This window comes from Camelus ferus, chromosome 23, assembly GCF_009834535.1.
Source record: "Camelus ferus isolate YT-003-E chromosome 23, BCGSAC_Cfer_1.0, whole genome shotgun sequence".
Classification (NCBI taxonomy): domain Eukaryota; kingdom Metazoa; phylum Chordata; class Mammalia; order Artiodactyla; family Camelidae; genus Camelus; species Camelus ferus.
Window position 1 is genome coordinate 10,679,070 of NC_045718.1, and position 22,383 is coordinate 10,701,452.

The following is a 22,383-nucleotide window of genomic DNA, read 5'->3' on the forward strand; positions in this document are numbered from 1 at the left end:
TGGATTTTTTGGGGAAGAGTAGGTGTTACTTTTAAAAAGTTACGATGACCACCTCATGGGAGTGTTAGCTGTATACTTAAGGCACATCTTCCTTGAAGGGAAAACGTTTTAAAAGGCCTACTAACTCAGTCTAGTTACTTGAATTGAGGAAGTAAGATGCCTTTGCAGTGACTTTGAACAACCTTCTCCACTTCCTGCCAAGAGGCCCCGTTGCAGCGCTTTTGGAGAACTTGGTGAAACCGAATCTGCCGCAGTCCCTCGCAGCCCATGCCGCTGGCGGGCGGTGAGCTCTGAGGGCGACAGCGGACGGAATCGCTCCCCGTCTGATAAGACACCAGAGCAGCGTACTGCGTTTCTTTCTTTCATTTTTTGATTCGGTTCCACAGAGAAAACCTTCTACGGAGATAACCATTATTTTGCCTTTCAGACGGACGCATGCTGGTTCCCGGGAACACGGCTGATCTCCAGATATGACCATGTATTTGTGGCTTCAACTCTTGGCATTTGGCGTTGCCTTGCTGGACTCCGCAGCACTGGTTACAGGTGAGTACGAGGCAGCTCACGCTTGCTTACTGATTAACATTATTATCTTTTTTTTTTTTTTTTTTTTGGCGGAAGGACATTGGTTTGAAATAGAAAAATCAGTTGCGTGTTGGTGACTGGAGGTGAGGGAGCCGCTGGATATAGGTCAACGTTATTTTAGCTCAGAGAGAGGTGGCTTGTTAATGTGAAGAACACATTGTTTCTGTTTAAAAAGGCCGAGAACTCGCAATTTAAAAGGCAAACATTGTTTGTCTGTATCTTGGTTTACAAACTCTTCAAGGATATCCCCAAAGCAACACTGTTACCTTATCCTGAAATGACACAAACGTAAGTTTGAGCAAGAAGTAGATGCTAATGACAAAGGAAGTATATTTTTGTTTTTTTTTCTTTTTTAACAAACAATGCATTTTCCAAAAAGCCGTAATACGGCTTTGCTTGCACGTAAGCCCTCCTCCTTTCTGACCAGGAGTTTGCTTCCTCAAATTTTGATTGTGACTGAAAAACTTTATTGAGTACTTCACTATATGGTAATTTAAAATAATACACTTAGGTATTTTAATTAAATATTCACTTTTTGTGAATTCTTATCACTGAATGTATCTGAAATCAAGGTTTTTGGTTCCTTATGATTGTTGCAATGATTATTTGCTTTGAAAATTCTTATGGGGCCACCGCCCTTCCTGGGTGATGGGTAAATATTACAGCCTTGACGAGATAAAAATACTTAAACTCTTAAGAATCATGCAAATGCTGTATTCTATAGGAAAATGTACTAAGTGGACTTCCGCTACCTGTTAAATTTGAGATCTTTGTACAGTTATGGTCTATTTAATGGACATTTCTTGAATGGTTTCAGTTTGGGTCGATGAGTGTATTTTGGTTGATATTTAATATTATTCCTTATGGTGTAGTATCTAAAAGTTATTTTTTATTATTGAAAGGATATTTAAAATGGTAGTTTTGTAGATTTCTAAGTAAGTTTAAAAAACAGGAAAAATTATTTTAAAAAATATCTTGCTTCTTGTAATTCACTTTGAAATCTCTTTTTGACTTTCCATCGCTCCCTGTCCACTCAAAGGTCCAGGACAGTAGCTGTCTTCTGAGTGTGCTACATTGTTGATTTACATTTTATGTAACCAAGGACAGTAGAAAGCAGTGTGGATCGTGTTTTTTTGTTTTTTCCTTTTCTGTAACTGAAGAGACAGATTAAAAATTTTTACATAGGTACAGCATTTTGTCTCAGGACAGAAAATGTTTATCAAGTTGTCATTCTGATAAAGTTGGTTATCATAACAAAAAATGATAAAGAGTAATCATTTTAATAGGGTGATAATCTGTGTATTATCACAAATCAGAATAAATTTCCACTAAAAATTCCCACTCAGGAACTGTTGCAAAACATTTCTAAATGAACATAAAGAAAAACTAAAATATTTTGTTGGCCACAGAGCAAACCATCATAGAAATTTCAACTCAGTCTACCAAGAATGTTTACCATAAGAAATATTTTTGAATTTATAATGAAAATAAGAGAGTAAAATGACCTAGAAGCCATTAAACCAATTTTGCTGAATAATTTATACTATAAATAAGTGGGTAAATATACATAGATTCATTATGAAAGACAGAGTTTAACTGCAGTTGCTCATATAAATACTGAGAGCAAACATTTTTCTAAAAGGCATCGATAGTCTTCCTGATACACACTTATTTTTGAAAAAATATATATAGACATAATTATCTGAGTGTGCAAATCTTGTTTATCATGCTTTTAAGTTCTGAGAGCTATTTTGTGATTCAATATGTAATTTTGAAAGTTATTAATTCTTTAAATTATATATTTTTATTAGCAATGTATGAGTTGGAATATGTTTACTCTAATGTGTCAAAATTGAGTTCATTGTGTATAGGAAATCCTGGACATCAAATTTATATTGTGTGTTCTAAAGGCATAAAGAAATAGGGGCAAAGGTAGAGAGACATCAAGGGATAAATTGATGCGTGACTCAGATGTGTTATTTAATCTCTAAAATCCAAATCCGGTCAAGACCCAAGTTCAGCTTTGCCAGGGCAGGAACAACGGTGGGTTGATTTTTACATAAAAGTTGGTCGTCTCTTTGCTTTGTGCTTCTTTGCGGTGATAACTGGAAACCAACACTTTGTTTAATGTTTCCCAATAATTCTAGGGGACAGTGATGGTTTTGAGAGTGCAGGCAGGGACGAGTGATCTCTGCCTCCAGCAAAGGTGCCAGGCCAGGCAAATCTGCCACTTCATAACATGACAGCCATGAGTACACGAGTGCTGTGAATTATGAGTCATAACGGTTAAGAGCCGTTTCCTGGACCTGGGTTTGCATTTTTTCATCTACACAGAAAAGAAACAGCTCGTGTTACAAACATGTACCTTGCCTTGCGTACCACAGGCGTCCAGTTCTAACTGTGAATTGAATTTGGTGAGCAATGCTGTTAAAGTTCTGGATTCTCTACAATGTAGAGACTCGGGGGTGTGAATATGGTTACTTACTGATTTTTTTAGAAGTGTATTCCTGATACAAAGCTGCCTGGGATCCTCATCGTCGCTAGAGTTTCAAGTGCGCTTTGTTTCAGGAAGGATAAGGGGACCCCAGGGGTCTGCCGCCCTTTCCTCCCTGGTTCCCTGTGACTGAGCCCAGGGTCAGAGCGCTCGGCTGCAGCCGCATCTTCCCTCTGTGCTGGGCCGCTTGGTGTCCTCTCGCCGGGGACAGCTAACTAGTGTGACAGGGTAGACGTTTCCACCCTGTTCGTACACACACACACACACACACACGTGTATAGACATACTAGTTACATGTGTGTGAGTTACAGATCCTGTGTACTACGTGTGTGTTACATCACACACACACAGGTACATGTATGTGTATGTATTGGTCTGTCTGTCCTCGATCTGCTGGTTCTCCCTATTGTCTACTTTTTTTTAATTGAAGCACAGTCAGTTACAATGTGTCAGTTTCTGGTGTGCAGCACGGTGTCCCAGTCATGCGTGTACATACACATATTCATTTTCATACTCTTTTTCATTAAAGGCTGTTACAAGATATTGAATAGATTTCCCTGTGCTATACAGAAGAAATTTGTCTTTTATCTGTTTTTATATGGATAATGGCTAACATTTGCAGATCTCAAACTCCCAAACTTATCCCTTCCCACCCCATACTGTCTACTTTTAAATATTGGGATTCTGTGGGCGTCAGTCCTTGGCCAGTTTTAGCTTGTTTCTTGCATTCAGAGTTCCTCATCATCACCTAGTGCATATTAATGGTCCTGGTCCTCTGTCTCCAGAGTGTCACCCCTCAGGGGGTGGAGCCTACTCTCTTTCCTAAACTGAATCTTGTTTTGTTGTGTTGTGTTTTTGCAAAAAGAAAAAAAGAAAAAGAAAGAGAGAGAGAATCTGAGATATATATTTAAATGCTCCCTGAGGACTATCACTTTATTTTTTAGTAACCTCTAAAATCTTTCTCCCTTTTTCATCCCCACTGCTGTCGCTTTAATTCATGCCTTCATCACTTTTCACTGGCAGAATTGTAATAGTTTCCTAATCTGTCCAAAGTTACATGTATTTCTTTTCACATCCACAGCTTTAAAATTAAGTAAAAGAGGAAAAGGCCCCTCTAATATCTTCTTATTTTCTGGTGTACACGCTAAACTCATTGCCGCTGAGTCCAGCAATGCGCAGGGCCAGGAGCTGGGCGGGATCTTTTTTTTTAATTTTTTTTTCTTCTTTCTTTCTTCCTTTCTTTCTTTCTTCCTTTCTTTCTTTCTTCCTTTCTTTCTTCCTTTCTTTCTTTCTTTCTTTCTTTCTTTCTTTCTTTCTTTCTTTCTTTCTTTCTTTCTTTCTTTCTTTCCTTCTTTCCTTCTTTCCTTCTTTCCTTCTTTCTTTCCTTCTTTCTTTCCTTCTTTCTTTCTTTCTTTCCTTCTTTCTTTCTTTCTTTCTTTTTTATGATTGACCAAAATAGAACAAGTAGGAGGTAGTTTCAACCCCCGGCTGCTTCTCAGCACTTCCTCAAGACTTCTGAGGCTCTGTGCAAATCCTATTTTCCCTTGAAAATTCTCTTTCATCACTTTTGCCATGAAACATCTCCACTGAAATTGTATACTCTTTATCGCCTTTCCTGGTCACTTTTCACATACTGTTTCAACTTGTTGTTGTTGGCATCATTTACCAATCAGGGCATTACTGCCATTGGGACCTTCGTGGAGGCAGAAACTGTCTTGTGCTTTTGTGTATCGTCTGTACTTGATTTCTTACCAGGCCCTGAAGAAGTAATGGGCATTTTGGGACAGAGCTGCAGATTCTAGTCATGGGGGAGAAGGAGGAGGACGAGAACATTTTCAGGAAGAAAAGGACAGAAAAGGGATAAACATGAGATAAAAAAAAAAAATCAGCCAGAGACAAAGTGGGAAGATGGAGCAGTTAGACAATTTCATCAAGATTAAATACAATAATTTTGGGTCTAGATCTTTATAGGTTTTGCCTTTTTTTGGTTCCTATTTCCTTCTTGTATCTCCTGACTTTATCTCTTACCCGGAAAAGGCCTCTTGATTTCTTAAAAAGCCATCATTCAAGAATGTGGTTCCTAAATTGTCTGTGACCTACTCCGTGGACATACCTGCAGGTGGCATTTCATTTGGTGGGTCAGCTTTGTTCTCCAGATCCAGACTCCACAGGAAGAAGGGGAGGGGATGCTCATGAAGCCAGGGGACAAGAACCCAGGGTCAGGGCCAGTCTTACAAGTGCTGGCGTGGGCAATGCTCGCTGTGGTGCCCTGGGATGGTTTCCAAGGGCAGAGAAAGAGTGGTGCCCCTGCAAGGTGCACTGTATGCTCACAGAAAGTCTCCAGGAATCTGGGCATCATTTCTTACTAGATAATGTGGTAACACATTTCAGTCTGAGTAGGGAGAGAGCAGAGATTTGCTGTCAGGAAGATTAGCTTTGTTGATGAAAGCATACCTTTAATATAGACAAGGTTTTGTTTTCAGACCATGTGGCTGTAAGTTACTGGTACAGAGATAGGACTTATTCATTACCACGGAACTTTGATCTTTCTCAATCTTGCAAGTTTATGGGAATATTTAGACAGGAGAAAAGACCATGGAAATGTAATTTAATCTCAGTTTAAACTTCCTTTCAATCTTATTTAAATCGTTCTGCCAGTATAGACACCCAAGTACATACTAGTTACCTGTCACCAAAAGATGAGTGTTATGACTTTGGCATGCATGATGATCATAGTCTTATGGAAGGATAAAGAAAAAGTAAATATTGCAATATACATAAAACACTAAAAAAGTCTAAAAAGAAAAAAATATTGCAGGCTATTCATTTAGCAATACCATATGATATCTATTTCTATGTGATTCTGAAATATACAGAAATAAAAATTATCATGATCATTAGATTTTGTGTACATGGCCCTAGCCAATATTTAGACTAGAAAACATCTAATTATCATCTAAAATCTTTAATATGTATTTCTTTTATATATCAAAATGTTACTTTAATTTCAGTCTGTCAAGAGTCTGGGGAATGGCTATTGTAAACAGAGTATTATGTGTTCAGGACTAACAACAAAAACAAGAAAGAAAAAAAAAACAAAAACAGAGAAATGAAAACCTTTTTCCTCTTTTTAGCCAGGACAAGTGTAACGACACAACCAGTCAGTGCTGGTGAAAGACTTGAGACTCTTTCATTCCATGTATAGTGTCTTCAGTTAATTCACTTCTGAAAAGATAATCAGCAAGATTATCAATGCTTTTGTTAGATTATTTACTGAAGACTCAAACTCAAACAGACTTTAACAGCTTTTACGGTGCATAGGTATACAGTGTTTAAAGATCAAACACTTGGTGGAAGGTTCTAGCTCAGTGGTATAGCACCTGCTTAGCATGCATGAGTTCAATCCCCAGAACCTCCATTTGAAAAAAAAAAAAAAGAGATTAAAAAAACCCCACTCATTTCCTGTTAAAAATGAGACCCAAGTATCTGCAATAAAAAAAAGTTACTTTACTAAAACTTCAATTTCTCCTGTAAATAATTGCAAGTCTGATAAAGTCATAACTACATGCAACAATATTCAAGCGATGATTGCCATTCGTGTATTACAAATTTACTGCCACTAGAGACACCTACGTAAATAAATGTGGTCGTCATATTTTAAATACCTCCTCTTAAAACAACAATGATTTATTTACTGATAAAAGAAATATTAAACATCACAGCAAATGAGGCAGGAGCCATTCCAAGTTGGAGAAGACCATGGTAGCTGCAGTGGAGAAGTATTTCGGAAATCAAATTCTATGAATTTTTTATCTTGATCCAAATCATTTTTCCATCTCTAATGTACAGTTTCCTCATCTATAAAGTGTTGTAAGCATTAAAAGGTATACTGTTTGCAAAAGTACTTTAAAAACTGTGAAATGCTTGGCAAAGTTGTAAATCTTACTTGTGTAATCCCATGAAATCACAACACACAGGTCCTTACCATTGAAACATGATTCCACATCTCATCTCTTCCTTTGAGAGAGTCTGAGAAGACAGTTTAAGGCTGTGTGAGAGAGGAATAAACCCTTCTAGATCTTTGAAATCTTTTAACTTTGTTTCTCCTATTTAGGGATTTTCCAATTACTCTGGATCCTACTTCTTAAATAGTTTATAGATCCACCCACATCACAGCTCCTGGCTAGAGTCGTACTGTTTCTTACTGTAACGAGAGCCTGTAATCTCGTCTCCCTTCAGTCCCTACTAGGATAATCTTCATAAAAGGCACACTCACCTTTGCACACCCCTCCTTCCTCGGCTCCCTGTGGGATAGAGAGCATCCTGTCCTGGGATTTTGATCTCAAGAGTGTTTTGACTCAACATTTATGAAAATAAACATTTAACTAGAATATCTCAACATTCATGAATTTTCCTTGAAAATAGATTTCACACAAAAACCTCCATTATACCAGTTTAATTCCATGAGTATTTTAATGTATCCTGATTAAATTATTACCAATTTTTCTATCTTTATTTTACTGAATTAAAAGTTCAACAGCATCAATTTTCATTTAATTTTTACAATTGCTATTAAATTTATGAATCAATTGACAGCTCAGTGGTACAGCTGTGTGCTTAGCGTGCACGAGGTCCTGGGTTCAATCCTCAGTGCCTCCACTAAAAAAAAAAAAAAAAATATATATATATATATATATAAATTTATGAATCAGTTTTTACCCACATCACATTTTATTGATTATAGTTTATGCCTGTGAGACTTTTCCTTTATGGTTATTATCTTTTAAAATGTGATTTTCCCTGCGAAACAATACACATCTAAATTCCCCAAGAAGGTTTAAATGTTTCTGTTTAGCCAGAAACAACATTTCCTGTGTGCAGTTTTAGCCACTGTTGCCTTCTTTCTTTCTTTCTTTTTTGCATTTCAATGTTACATAAAATGTAATTTATGCAATACAATTTTTCACTTCGGTCAAATTTCAGATGGGGCAGCGCTGACCGTTCTTACTTCTGTTTTGTGTTGGCACTTCTGTTGGTAACATCCACTTTGTGGTTGCGAGTTCTTTCAGCAAGATTTCCTTTGAGATTTTGAGAGTCCGGGTTACTTCTCAGGGAGCCGAGGGACACCTGAGAAATGATTATAGGACTGTGTATAGTCTAGCATTGTTAGGTTTTAATTCTCATTCATTTGCATGACGTTCTTCTAATTAACTTACATACCTTGTGCCAACTTCTTACTAACTGGTGGAACAAAAAGTGAATAGAAAGATGAACACAGATTTGAATGTTCTCAGTGTACAAGGGCAGGTGAGGTCACAATTAGTTGTCAGACCATCCTCCTTCGGTCTCTGCATTTAGGGAAAATGAAAGCAGTTACACGGCACACAGGGTTCTAACTGAATCCCTCGAGATCTCTCCGGCTGTGTTCCGGGGTCACTTTGTGGCAAGTACTCCATACTCCTCTTGTAAATTTCATTTTCCCAAAAATATGTTTTTCTGCTTCTAAACTGTTGACCACACTGTGCTTTCTTCCCTCCAGAATTTTTTAACTGGGCAAATTATGATTGCTTCAGTTCCACATATGAATATGCATATGTATATATATTCCACATTGAGTTCAGAGGTCACCTCCTCTGGGCAGCCCTCCTGCACGCCTTCTGGTCCTCCACCCCTTTCGCACCTGGACGGCTGCTCTTGTGACTTGATGGTCCTGTGGCTGGCCCGCTGGTGACCCCCTCACCGGGCTGTCTCTCGCAGTGGCTGGTGAGCTGCTGTCGGTTTTCACTGGGCCTCTGCTGACGCCGCAGTGAGCTGATCGAATGCGCGGCCTGTCGGTGCGGCCCGATCCTGCACGCAGAAACCGCTTGATAACTCGCCGAGAACGACTTTAGTGGTCCTCCTGCTGTTGCTGTGCTTTAGGTGAATTTTTTATGGTAAAATTTCTACATGATAGAAAACTCCAGGGAATAGAAGAAAGAAAAAAAATGCGTGCCATCTTTGCTAACATTTTATTTTATTTTTTGTCCCCTCTCTTTCTTTCTTTGGATCACGCATTGTGTATCAAATTGCATGTCCCATTATTTTTTCCTAAGTAAACCGGGATTATTTCAGGCAACTTGAGAAATACAGAAATAAGTACGTAGGAGAATAAAAATCTCACAGATTACCAGTGCCCATCACCTAGAAACTTTCTGAGTACTTTATTTTACCGGGTTAGCTTAATCTGTTTTATTCACTTACTCATTCCATGAGCAGATGTTTTACGGGCGCTCTCCTGGCCCCATGAGTTGGGAACACCATACCCCATGTCCTCCCTCGTGAAGCGTATAATCTCAGCATGGCAGGGGCTGCTGAGGGAGGGAGCGCGGTGAAGTCTTTCAAATTCTCCATAAGCTTCAGCCTCAGAATAATAATATACCTTGCAACAGATAACTATTTGTGCTCACAATCCTGTACAAATTATAAATTATTCCTCTAAAATCTACATATAACCCACTACTCTATTCTGGCCAGACTCCACCCAGGGCCCCGCGCCAGCCAGACCACTCTGGCAGGCTTCCGGTCATAGGAATTCTGGGGTTGCCACCACTGAGCTCTGTACATGATTCTTGGACACTGAGTAAATGAAAGTGGTAGATGGGCCGAGGAACTAGCCAACAGTCCCGCTTGTGTTGGTTAGCTTTTTCTTTTATTATTTCAACTGCAAAGAAAAGATTTACTTGGAGAGAATTTTACACAGACACAAGTACACACCGCACAAACAAATTCCTGTTTTTAGTGATCTTTCACAGTAATTTTCCAAGGTCCCCAGTTCATGAGGAGTGAGAGTTGGGGGGTGAGGGCTGAGAGTCCGTGCTGAGTCTCTCTGATTCTGGCTCTATTGTTTCCCAGCCTTCCTAGTGGGCAGCTTAATAACCAGGTAACTGAGGCCAGGACGCCATGACGGTGGGCAGATCGCACCAAGACTGATGGGCAGCTGGTGGTTTCGTAGAGGTCACTTGTGTGAAACATGCATTAATCCTCAACCACTTGATTTAGCTGCATGAGTGAACCATTGTTCCCTGAGCCATTTCCGTATCTTTAGCAAGGCCTGAGACCATGTGTCTCTTTTAAAGAGCAAAAAGACATCTCTGATTAAGTTGTCTTCACTGTGAACGCTGATGCCATGTTAACAATGCAAAAGTGATGTGTTGCCATAACCTTGGGGAAGAGGTTGACAAAGCCCAGGGCCGAGTCTGCCTCGAGGTGAGTGATAAGATGAAAATCATGGATTTTCCCTGACCTAATTTGTTTTTGATATTACATAAAGTGAAAACCATTGAATAATTTACCAAAGTATCTCAATTTTTTTTTGTTTTGTTTTTGAAACACAAGGGAAGTAACTTGACCTTTGTTAAAGGCTTTGATCATGGAAAATATATGAGGTTCTCATCTTATTCCAGGAAGTGTAGACACCAGATCATCTTTTCATAGTCATCCAGAAGGCATAGTAAATGAATCAGGTAGACCTGTTTTCTACTCCAGGACAAGATGGATATAACTTAAGGGAAAGTAAAGGAACAATGTTGATTGTTCGCTTACTATAAAAAACACAGGGTTGCCAGTCAGATAATTCAGGCCACGTGTTCCACACAGACTTCTTAGACTTGGGTTTCCAAGCCTGCTTTTGTTTCTAAACTAAGATTTTAGCTTATGCCTAATACACACTGTCTTCCTACTTTTTAGCGATTCATTTAAAACATGTTTTGAGCTGCCTTATTGATACTTTCAGGCATGGATCAAGGTGTCCAGTGGCTAAGAAAAAATCAATAAAGCAGAGACCCCAGGGCCGAGTTCTGACTCTGAGAGGAAGTGATGATACGAGGGAGGGAGGTGAGGAGAAGAAAAGGGTCAGGGGATGGATGAAAGTGATGGCAAGAGACGACGCCAGGAACGCTGGACACAGACGAGCTCTGCTTTGAAAGCGCTTGAGAAATTAGTCTTTGGAATCTTGCCCAGACTCCCTTCCGAGCTTTCCAATTAGGGAACATTCGGAAAATGACCTTTTGAGTCCCTGGCGTCGTCATCTGTGCAATGGGAGTAACAGTGGTCGTGTTAAATGAGCAGATTTACTCATTGCTCCCCCTGTTCCTCGAGCCCCTGCTCTTCTAAGTGCTGACACAGTGGCACAGACACCAGGAGAGATACCGGCCTCCATGCAGCTTCCCTCCTAGCGAGAGAGAGAGAAGAAACCCAGATCAGTAACTGAGGGAGTTCCAGACGTCGGCAAGTGCTGTGAAATGAAACAGTGTGGTTGGACAGAGACCAGCCAGGCTGGGCGAGGGCTGCTTAGACACAGTGGTCAGGGAAGACCTCTCTGGAGAAGGGTCATTAAGCGACCGGTTGGCTGACAGGAGTGTGAAGTTTCATGTGAGCTTCTTCGCTGGCAGGTGCAGAGGTCCTTAGGGAAAAGCAAAAAAATTGGCGGGTTCAAGGCACAGAGAGGAGGAACGGTGCTTGCAACATGGCGGGTGGAGGCTGAGTGGCGAGCGGGGAAGCGGGGACACAGCCAGAAAAGGCAGGTCCAGCAGGGCCTGCTGGGGGTGGGGAGAGCTTGGAGTCCCCCTGAGTGGGAGAGGACGAAGCCGCTTGGCATTTTTAAGCACAGGAGGACCTACTCTCTTCTCTGCATGAAGAGACTGCTCTGGCTGGTGTGAGGAGGGCAGACGGGGAGAGAGACAAAGCTTGGGGACCAGTTAGAAGCCAGCTGAGTTGGTGGAAGGGAGAAGGCGGTGGTAATCTGGACCAAGTGTTGACAGTAAAAGAAAGGGCAGACTCACAGGAGCTGGAGAAGTGGCTGTGGGGAGGAGAAGCAGGAAGTTGTACAGAGCGACTTAGACAGTCAAGGGTCTGTTTTGTGCATGTTAATGCTTGAATTCTCATTAGACCTCCACCTAGAAGTGTCTAGAACTCAGCTGGAGTTGAGTTTGGGGCTCACTAGGTCTTGACTGGAGCCATGACTTTGGAAGTCCACTATGTACAGAGGGGTTTAAAGCCAAGGGATAAATGTGACCGAATTGGAAGAATGTTCAGATGAAGAAGTACCGAGAGCCCACTCCTGAGCCCTGGGACATTTCCTATTTGAAGGGGCTGGAAGGAGGGCGTAGGAAAAGACAGAGAGAGGGCATAGCCAGTGAGGAAAAGGAGAATGTGTCTGTGTTGTGGTGTTTTGCTTAAGCTGAAAAAGGGGCACATCGAATGTTTTGGCAGTTTGCTGTAATCTCAATAATGGAAATTGTGCCGAAAAGGCTCAGCAGGGGGGAAGGTTGTGCAGCTCGCTTTCTCTCCTGGCCCTGCTGCATTTTCACACAGAGATAAAGCCGAGTGTAAGCACACCTGGTACATCCCACGTGTGTGCAAGGTGGTGGGGCGGGTAGAGCGGCGGAGGGAGGGGGAGCAGGAGGACCAGCTTATTACAAGCAGTATCTTAGCCTGTGGGAGACGGATAATCGTGTGTGTGGCTCTGTCCTCAGTGAATCAGAAAGCAGAGCTGCTGTCATGCAGAAAAGCTATCTGGTTGTAAGTTGGAGGGAGAGAAAAAAAATCCATTTTCAGATGCGTCAGCTCAATTACAAAGCAAATATCCCTTTATTTGCCATTGTTCCAAGGATAAATGTTAGCATGAAGGAGATGACTTTCCATCAAAGTAAGAGGACCCGCATCCTCTCCACGTGATGAGCTGCGATGCCCGCTTGCTCCCTGGTAACTTGAGAACCGATGGGACCCACAAGTCCATCTGCAGGGTCAAGAGAGAGGGGTTCACTCAGAGGAAGATCATTCTCAGGGTGACCCACAGCTGAAAATCGCCAAAGCCTTTGAAATACAAGACTACCCCTGTTCTAGGATTAGAAGGTGGTGCTGTGCCGAGGGCGGCTGGCAGGCAGGGCCGGGGGGCTGCGGGGTGTGGCTGGTGAGAGACCAGAGGCCAGGACCTCAGTCTGCTGGGGAGCAAATCAGATACAACCAAGGAGAACTTCAAAGATGGGCAAATACCAATAAAAATGCCTCTAGCTGTCAAACGTGGAAACGGTGCCAGTTTTCTCACGTTCTGTTTTTCAGGAGCATTGTAAAGCTAAAGATATTTTCTGTTATCATCAATTTAACTATACACATTTCCCCCATCTATCTTAATTAGGCAATTTTCAAAGCAACAACAGTAAAAATACATTATGCTTGAGGAGTCCAGGATGACCTTTCCGTTATCCTTAATAGAACGCCTTCTCTTAAACTAAATTTTAATATTTACGTTTCCAAGGACGGGGCGATTACAGAAAATGAGTAAGGAAAGCACTTCACAAAGTGTAATGGAATGCAGCCAGATCAGGGATCCTTCACGCAAGCATTTGGAAAACCACAAAGGAGTCCCAGCTCTGCTGTCGCTGTTACCGCTAGCTTCTCCTTGAAGAACTGGAATAAAAGTTGAAATCTTGATTTAAAAAGCAAGACAGGGTGTGCATATTAATCTTTAAATCAAAATATACAAATAAGGACTGTTCAGCCACTGCCAACGTGGACTCCTATTTTGTAATTAAACTATTCTAGAAACATCTGTATTTGCTAAAAAGCAATGGGCTAAAGAAAAGAAAAAAAAATCAGTGCAGCCCACTAAGCTGTGGTTTTGTGGAGTCTTTGCTCTGGTATCTGTTTTATCAGTTTATGAAAAGAAAATGCTTGTCATAGACCTATTTTTTTGCTAAAAGAGTAGAGATTTACATTTTAAATCCAAGGATTTGCATAATGTTGTCTCTGAAAAAAATTCATGTGCCTTTTATTTTAATTCACCCTTTATTCCATTCCTTATTTAATGTAGAAAATAGTGCTACGAGTCTTCTAAATCAAATGTAAGATGGAATTCATTTAAAAATCTATGCTGGCTTTCCTCGCCCAGGAACTTTCTCAGAAGTAGCACTTCTGAAGGATATCAGACACCGTAACTCGCCTTTCACTCCAGGCTTCCATTTCACGGGCTGAACATCTGGATCTGATGGGCAAGAAAACACTTCCTTCCGCTGACTTTCCTAATCGTCCTTTCTTGCAGATACACATGCTTCACGTTTGCTGATAAAGTTGACATGGTTTTCGTATCTACTGTTTTAACACACAGTGCATTATAGAATTTTCAATGGCTCTCTTTTTTTATTAAATACATTTTAAGTTCCTTATGAAAACAATAGTAAGAGCCACTCTGAAAGGGATTAGGGCCACAGATGTTTCCCTGGGGAGTGTTAATGGATTTAAGATCCATCAAAATGTTAAAAAGTCCAGAGGTTAACGATAATGATGGCACATGGGCGAGATTAAAATTCTTTTTCTGCCAAAAAAAAAAAAAAAAAAGCTAGCTTAGTTTCTTCTGATTAAAAAAATTAGCTTGTGGAATGAAACAACCATCTGACCTCTAAAATTTCTCATGCTGGTTTTATAATGAAAGAGGATTTAAGATTAGAACTTAGGGGTTACATGGTACCCCCTCCCCCAAATTTATATACATTTTCTCTTTTCACCTATTGCTCTGTTTTACAATGGTAGCCTTTAATCTACTGAACTTTTTATTCTTCAAGATACAGCACATAACCAGTAACTTCGGTCCCTCTCTCGTGCTAAATGTATGAGTGTGGAGATGAAAATCAGTCAAACACTGGTTAACTTTTCTTATCTATAATATTAAAATTACCAAGAACAAATTATAGACCCACGAATGCTTTGGAGAACTTTTCATCTCAGGAAATACATCAATGGGCTGCATCTGTCAAACAAATTCAATTAATTCAGTAACAACACCTTGCTGCTTATGTCATTCATTTTCTTTTGTGTTTATTTTCCTTATGTTGCATGTATGTAGTCAAAATAAGTTACTATGTCAGGATATAAAAGGACCAGGAGAACTTGTCTTCCTATTAAAATCATGGACAAGGAGGATGCCTTCTATTCCTGTCACTTTGTTTTGAGATGGTGCCTTTGAATTTTATTATGCTCTTTGCTATTTCCTGAGAGTCAAATATTGGTCAAGACACTGTTCTGTGTTGAACTGGCAGCAATATTTCCTGCTCCTTTTCGGGCTGGGATTCCTAGAGGAGCTTAAGCAGAAAGAGAAAGGGAGTTTGGGAATTTGGAGGCTATTGTAAGTGTAAGGCATTGTTATTTACACACTGATAAAATTTTAAAGGAATGATAAGACTTTCCAAATCATCTGTGTTAACTCCTCTATTTCACATGGGAAAAAACTGAAACTCAAGAACGTTTAGTGATTTGTCCTATGTTTTACCAAAAATGAGGGGTCTTGGTCCAGAGTTCCTCCTGGACCACATCACGAGGTCCTTAGCCATTTGCCTGACAGAACGGAATGAGTATCAGATTAGATGTTCCAGGACAAGTTTTGAATCTTGACTTGATCACCAGTTCCTTTGCCCTAGACTGAGACTCTGAGGTGTGGTGTTGGATAAGTCACTTGATTTCTTCAAGCGTCAGTTCCCTCTTCAGTGAAATGAACTGCCCATTTACTTCCTCAGCCTGGGCATGATTGAGGTTTGGCGCGGGAGAACTGGGTGGTCTTGTGCCCTGCACAATGTTTAGCAGCACCCTTGGCGTTCACAAACCAGACGCAGTCATGCCCCTTCCCCACCCCTCCTCCCTGGCCAGTTCATGACAACTTAAAATGCCTTTCGGCATTGCCAAATGTCCCTTGAGGGCAAAATTGCCAGTTCTCACCACCTTCCTTGAGAAGTTGCGGTTTAGTTGAAATCATTTCTTTGGGACTCACCCAGCACTGATGTTGTGCAATTCTGGACACGTGCCTAATTCTTGGATGCTGCTTCACCAGGAAAGACTCACAGAGTGTTATTCACCAGGAAGTTTGTTGGGTACAGTTTACAGTGACCAAAAGGGACATATATTTTTTAGCAACTTAAAATATTCAGAAATACTCACAGGTGAGAATCTTATCATAGCAATGAGATCTTAAATATTGGAAAGGTTTAAGAAGGCTTAATGAACAATGCAAAAGTTTCTTCAGCAGAAGTGGCATAATGTTCTTTTCAAGTAAAAATTATCTGTGCTTTTACCAGGTGTCCAAAGGGCACAACAAGTCAGTCATTATTTCATAGATTAATAGGGACCCACGTTCAGTCATAGATGTCCACCAGCCAGGTTCCTTTCTAAGATCACTTAGACCACGAAGGGCAGTTGTTTCTGGTAAGATCTGTGAGAACAAACATTAAGTGTCTCACAGGGAAAAGGGTCACAGACGGAGTTTCATCTTTTGTGCAGGGAAGAAAGAGACACCTCTTATCCTCAGGTTTTTAATGGAAGGATATGGTTGCTTCCCTTTCTTTGCCTCCTCCATCCTCATCCCACCCCCCGCCCCCAAATCCAGATACCTGCCAGTACAACATGAGCATCTGATTCAGAGCAGCGCGTGTGCAGTCGCTACTAAGGGGCATCGGACCCTTGTTCAGCACCGGATGCTCTTCTGAGGGGCCCCCCACCCCACCGCTGCACTCCCCGGGGTCACTTTGTTGGCCATTCATTGCTGCCAGGCCCCGAGGAAGTTTCCTGACTTATACCTGACTTATGACCGACTGTTTTGCAAGAAATGCGCATCGTGGCGGTGGGGAGGGGGGCAGGGGCACAGGGAAAGTTTAGGTGCTGTGAAGTAGGAGCTGAGAGCTCGGATGGATTGGTGATGCTGTGCCAGATGGAGATAAAAATTGAGGCAGCCACATCCTGTGACTAAAAATTGTTTAAGTAGGCAGACTTCTGTCGAGAAGGAACAGCAAAATGCACAAGACAAGGAGATGCAATTAGAGGGGGAAAACCAATTTTGTTTAAATTGTGTCTTCTGTTTATAGAGCATTTTAAATGCAGCCTATGTTGGCATTGAGATCATTTTGCACCTACTGTATACAGCTATATGAATATCCAGAATCAAGATTTTGATCTCTCTTTTTCCAGGGAAGCAAAGTTTGGGCTGATAACCAAAATATTTGGTTATTAGAACAGAGAAAAATTACGTGGATTGTATTCCTCATCATAGTGTTGACAATCAGTTTTCCAGAAAATTAAGTTTTTCCAAGTCTACTAATGGAGGAAAAAACTTTTCCTGATACTGAATATTCTCACCAGCCTGCCAGTTCCTCAGTTGTCTCTCTTTTTTTTTTTCATTAAAGAAATTCAACTTTGATAAGTTGTACTATTTTCTGTTTAGATTGGAGTCAAACAAGTGAGATTTTATTTCTCCCCAGGTTAAAATTTAAAAAATTAAAATAAAAAAAATAAAAATAGATTCATTATAGATATTTACCCCCAATCCCAAACATATCTGAATGACGTATACCCAGTTTTGTGGGTTAAAAAAATCAATTGTCATTTAAGAAAAATAAGCAATGTTTTCATTTTCAACTGTCTTGCTACTTCCGGGTTCTGACTGAATCCAGAAGCAGAAGTTGCAAAACATTGTGAGAAAACTTTTGCTCTGTGTTTTTTTTTTTTTTTTTCCAATCTCCAGTCAAATGGAAATACCAGAAGTCTGAGAGGAAAGTCCGTTCTTGCTACATGCCCGTTTCAGCTCTGCCTGTCCGCGGCAGGGCCTTGGTTACCCTCCACCCCTTCAGCATTGTACGCTGTCACCTCCCTGCCCTCATCCGGAACGCCTTCTTGTCGGTCTCTTGTTGCCTGGCTCCCTCTGTGCTCCATAAAAATAAGCACTGGTAGCGTCTCTTCCACAATTATCCAGAAATAGTCTTATTATGTTTAGATACTTGATGAATGCGTTACACTAAACTGTATCCAGGTAACCAGCCTGTGGGGTAGCCCAGTTTTCTCACTTTTAGGGAAGAGGTTGATAAGCATGTAGATTTCAGCCACCCCACGTGCCGGGGGCCGTCCTTCTGACCCCTGTCTCACTTCAGTGCCTCTCCTCACCTACTTTTTACCTTCTCCCTTCAATACTGTAGGTCCCCTAAGGAGGGACTTCTCCTTGCCTGTATCCTCAGTGCCCAGCATTAGAGAACCGCTTTCAAACATACATTTGTCGAAATCGCAGCAAATGAATGAACTCATGAACCCTTACAACTCTTCGAGGTAACTTGTTATCATGGGAATATTTTATTTTCTTTCTATTTTTTTCTTTTCTGGCAAGATAGTTAGGTTTATCTATTTATTACTTAATGGAGGTGCTGGGGATTGAACCCAGGACCTTGTGCATGCTGAGCACATGCTCTGCCACTGACCTGGACCCTCCCCTGTGAATATTTCACACTGTTTTGTGTAGAGACACTGACACCGAGGACTGATATCCTGATAGGAACACGGTGACTACTGAGCTTGTGTATTATCTTATTCTGTTATTTTCTTATATCAGGAGGGGATGAAATAAGGCAGTGTGTACTTTGAATAACTGTACCCATGAAAAAAACCACAATACGTGGACGCCTTACATCCCCGAGACAGAATGACGTGCAGACCCCGGAATGTTTACCGTGACTGACCAATCCCCAGTATATGAGAAAAATATTCCTTCCACATGAAGTGGTCCATGTCCTTTTGCTTTATCTCTTACAGATTAAAGTAGCAAGTTTTCTGTGCTTCTTCCACCCTTTCCTGTCCCTCTCACCACCCTCCACCGGCCCCCCCCCCCAAAAAAAACAATGCTTTAACACTTTGGTATCTGTTACCTGGGGATGCTAAATAAAACATATCCATCTGAAACACACACAAGCACACACACACACACACACACACACACACACACACACACATACACGGCCAGACTGTGGGATTGCCCTTCTGCCCTGATGCAAGCTTCTAGAAAGTTGTGATAATTCAGGCCCCCTACAGAGATGTTAGAGACCATGGCATAGTTGTCTGGAAGTTTTTCATACTAATCAGAAAAGAAACCCAGCTCTCTCTTCCCTTTGGAGTAAAAGTCTCTCAAAGGAAAAGCTTTTTTTTCACTCTAACCATTTGAGAAGTTCGAGTCAAAGAACCAATGTGGTCCTACCTTACAGGGAAATTTCTGCCCTGGTAGAGAGTGTTCTGCCTTCACAGTGATAAGTGAGAACAATGATATTCTTCCCAGACAAGAGCTGACAACAGAACATTTTTTTACAAGTCTTAATGGTGAACTGAAAATAAAGGACCAAGTTATTTCAAGTAAAATATACACATTTGGAGAGGTGAGATTGTATTTTCTTAAGGTTAGAAACTCAGAGGCAGATTAATATGGACCAGTGCACAACTGACTTCACTTAGTGTGATCATCTCTAAGTCCATCCATGCTGCTGCAAATGGCATTATTTCATTTTTTATGGCTGAGTAGTTTTCCATTGCATAGATATACCACATCTTCTTTATCCAGTCATCTGTCGATGGACATTCAGGTTACTTTCATTTCTTGGCCATTGTAAATAGTGCTGCTATGAACATAACCTGTAATACAGAAGAATATGAAAAATATATATATATACTTATGTGTAGCTGAATCACTATTCTGTACACCAGAAATTAGCACAACATTGTAAACCAAATGCACTTCAATTGGAAAAAAAAGATGGACCAGTACAGACCCCTGGGCCTACGGCTGGTCCACACAAGTCCTCCATCTCTAAGAAGGAAGTACCAGTGTCCTCATACTTTGACATCTGCTTTCTTGTCTTGTCTGTCGTCACGAGATATGTACTATATCAGAGCCATCATTTGCTTACATTTCCTACAAATCCTCAACAAATGTACGTGTCACTCCATGTCAGGGGACAGAAGACACAGCAGTGACGGGAGATGGGTGGCCTCTCCCCACAGAGGCTTCCTGTGTGCTCCACGGCGGAGGCACAGAGGCACCCCACGCTTATTCTGAGACCAGACAGGTGCTGTCTGAGGATGCACACGGGCAGCGGATACCTGATGACCAAGCCCATCTGGTCCTGAAGGGTTTTCTCATTCAATTTTTCCTGTGGAACTAGGTTATTAATTTGCTGTCAAAGGAGAACATTTGGGCAGCTTTTCTTCAGCATGCGCATACTTGTTCAGAAGCCCTTGTCCGTAAGTGCGCGAGCAGTTCTTCGAGACAGAGCTCGCGGCCTGGAGTCCCTGTGCCAAGAGCCAGGGAGGTGCTCGGTCTCTTCAGGCGTGTTAGCGGCTGGCTTTTCAGGCAGTCTCTTCCCCAGGCTCCTCCTGGCAACGTGTGCATGTTCCCTTTCACAGACGTTTGCCAGAGTTTATTTGTGTCATTTTCAAACGTGTTAATTTTATAGGTGCAACTGGTGTTCCTTAAAATGTCTATTTTGCATTGGGTTTGATTTTTATTGTGTTTTTTTTTTATTTGCTTATCATCATTTGCATTTCCTTCCTGGGAACTGCATTCATGTGGTTTGCACATGTGTCTTTGGTGCAGCTGTGTTTAAATTTTGATATAAAGTTGCATGGAAGAGGACAGAAATATACATATATGTATTTTCGCAGCTGATTCAAATGTTAGAACCAGGACCCAGGTCATCAGCTGCGACTTAGTCTAGAGGAGAAACCATATGTGTTTGGATCAATTTTCCTCTTTGAAAAATTCTTAACAAGTAGTTGCTGGAATGTTCAGGGCAGACTTGTGCAGCCATCAGGGAAACCAGCCTCCATCCACGCAGGAACAGGTCCCTTAGGGAACGCAGGTGACTTTGGCAGTGAGCCCAGAGGCTCACGAGACCCTTCTCAGGGAACCTACCGCACAGCGATCCAAAGTGCATCGGCCAAAATCAAACAAACAAGCAAAAAAACACTGTCCCTGGCGCTGGGGCGGTTCATTTGGCTTCACCTTCACACTCCCACCCATAGCCGCGTGCTATCTGCTGGCTCGTCCAGCAGCTTCATGACAGCCGTGTTCCCCATAGCCTCCCTTTTCATTTTCTCTCGCCAGGGCACTGCAGCATCTGAGCTGAGGGACATCTCAGAGGCCACTAAGGGCAGCGCCCTTGCCCCTCTGGCCAGCACCCTCCCTGACTGAATATTTTCTAAGACTACTGTTTTAAAAGGAAAGCCTTGTCGAGTGGTGAACAGCCCCAATTATTTAAAAGCTGTGGTTTCCAAGTCTTGTCACACCTTTTAGTCTCAGTCCTCCCTCTTAAACATTCCTTAAAATTAACTCCCTTCTTCCTCATCATGGACCCTAAAGAGCTGTTCTTTCTGTGGGTTAAGATCTCAATTTACCATAATGAAAATAAAGAGTGAGACTTTGCGGTTTTTATTTATTATTAATTTAATAATAAGAATAAACCCAATCTATATCAATATAAATGGCATTTTTCATGAAAAATGACCACATATGATAAAAGAAAGGTTTAGTAAGAATGGTGGCACTGTTTGCCGTTTTTACAAGTGTCTGTGATGTCCATCTTAGTGAAGACAGCTCTATCCTTATATGTGCTTTTCCATTTCTACTGTTGTGGTAGTGGATACAGTATAGCATCTGGGATACCCGTCTTCTACTAACGAAAGAGAAGAGAGGCAAAAAATACCTCGGTATTGTGAAAATAGTTTTGACCTCAAAGACACTGTTTTAAATTATGAAGTGCAGTTGGTTTACTGTGCCATGCTAATTTCTGGCGTACATATGTGTGTGTGTGTGTATATATATATTTCTTTTCATATTCTTTTTCATTATAGGCTATTACAAAGTATTAAACTTAGCTCCCTGTGCTATTGAAGACATTTCGGAAGGCTCTTGGGACTCCCTTGGGCCTCCAGGACACACTTTAAGGACCACTGGCTTAAGTCAACTGGGTACAATTCTTTCCTTCACATCAGCATAAAATACCTTCTTCCACAGAATGGTATTTCAACTATTTGAATGCATTTCTTGTATCCCCACCTACACTATTTAATCTTAGGGAACAATGTCCTGCATTTTCTTAAGTTCCTATGCTTGGCGTACTGTCTTACACCCTCCCCACCCCTCTGCCCTCGAGTTCGTCTTTTCTGGACACTCCTGGATTTCAGTTCTGTTCTTAACGTGTGTTATTTATCCTGGGCTGGACCCAGCTCCTCAGGGACCTCGTACTTTGACTCAGCAAACATACATCTTCCAAAGGACGGCTACCGAGAAACCACCACATCCAACCTCGCAGGCCAGCTGCTCATGCGCAGCCCCGGGGACCTCAGAGCCCACCCAGCCACGCGCAGGTGGCCTTTCTTCCCTGCAGCACTGGTTATTTTAATAGTAACATCCATCAGAATAATCACAAAAACTGCTGACGCTATTCAGCACTTGAAATGTGCCGGATGCTGTATTTCAT

General features: G+C 41.3%; 1 protein-coding gene across 1 annotated transcript in view; it reads left to right on the top strand.

The window, feature by feature from the left end:
* Positions 1 to 204: 204 nt before the first annotated feature.
* PTPRC (protein tyrosine phosphatase receptor type C) overlaps positions 205 to 22,383 on the top strand; it is a 102,399-nt gene continuing 80,220 nt past the window's right edge. Inside the window, 2 exon segments of the mRNA XM_032466457.1 lie at positions 205 to 344; positions 428 to 543. Of these exon segments, the coding sequence (XP_032322348.1) occupies positions 471 to 543 (73 nt within the window). The 5' untranslated portion in view covers positions 205 to 344; positions 428 to 470.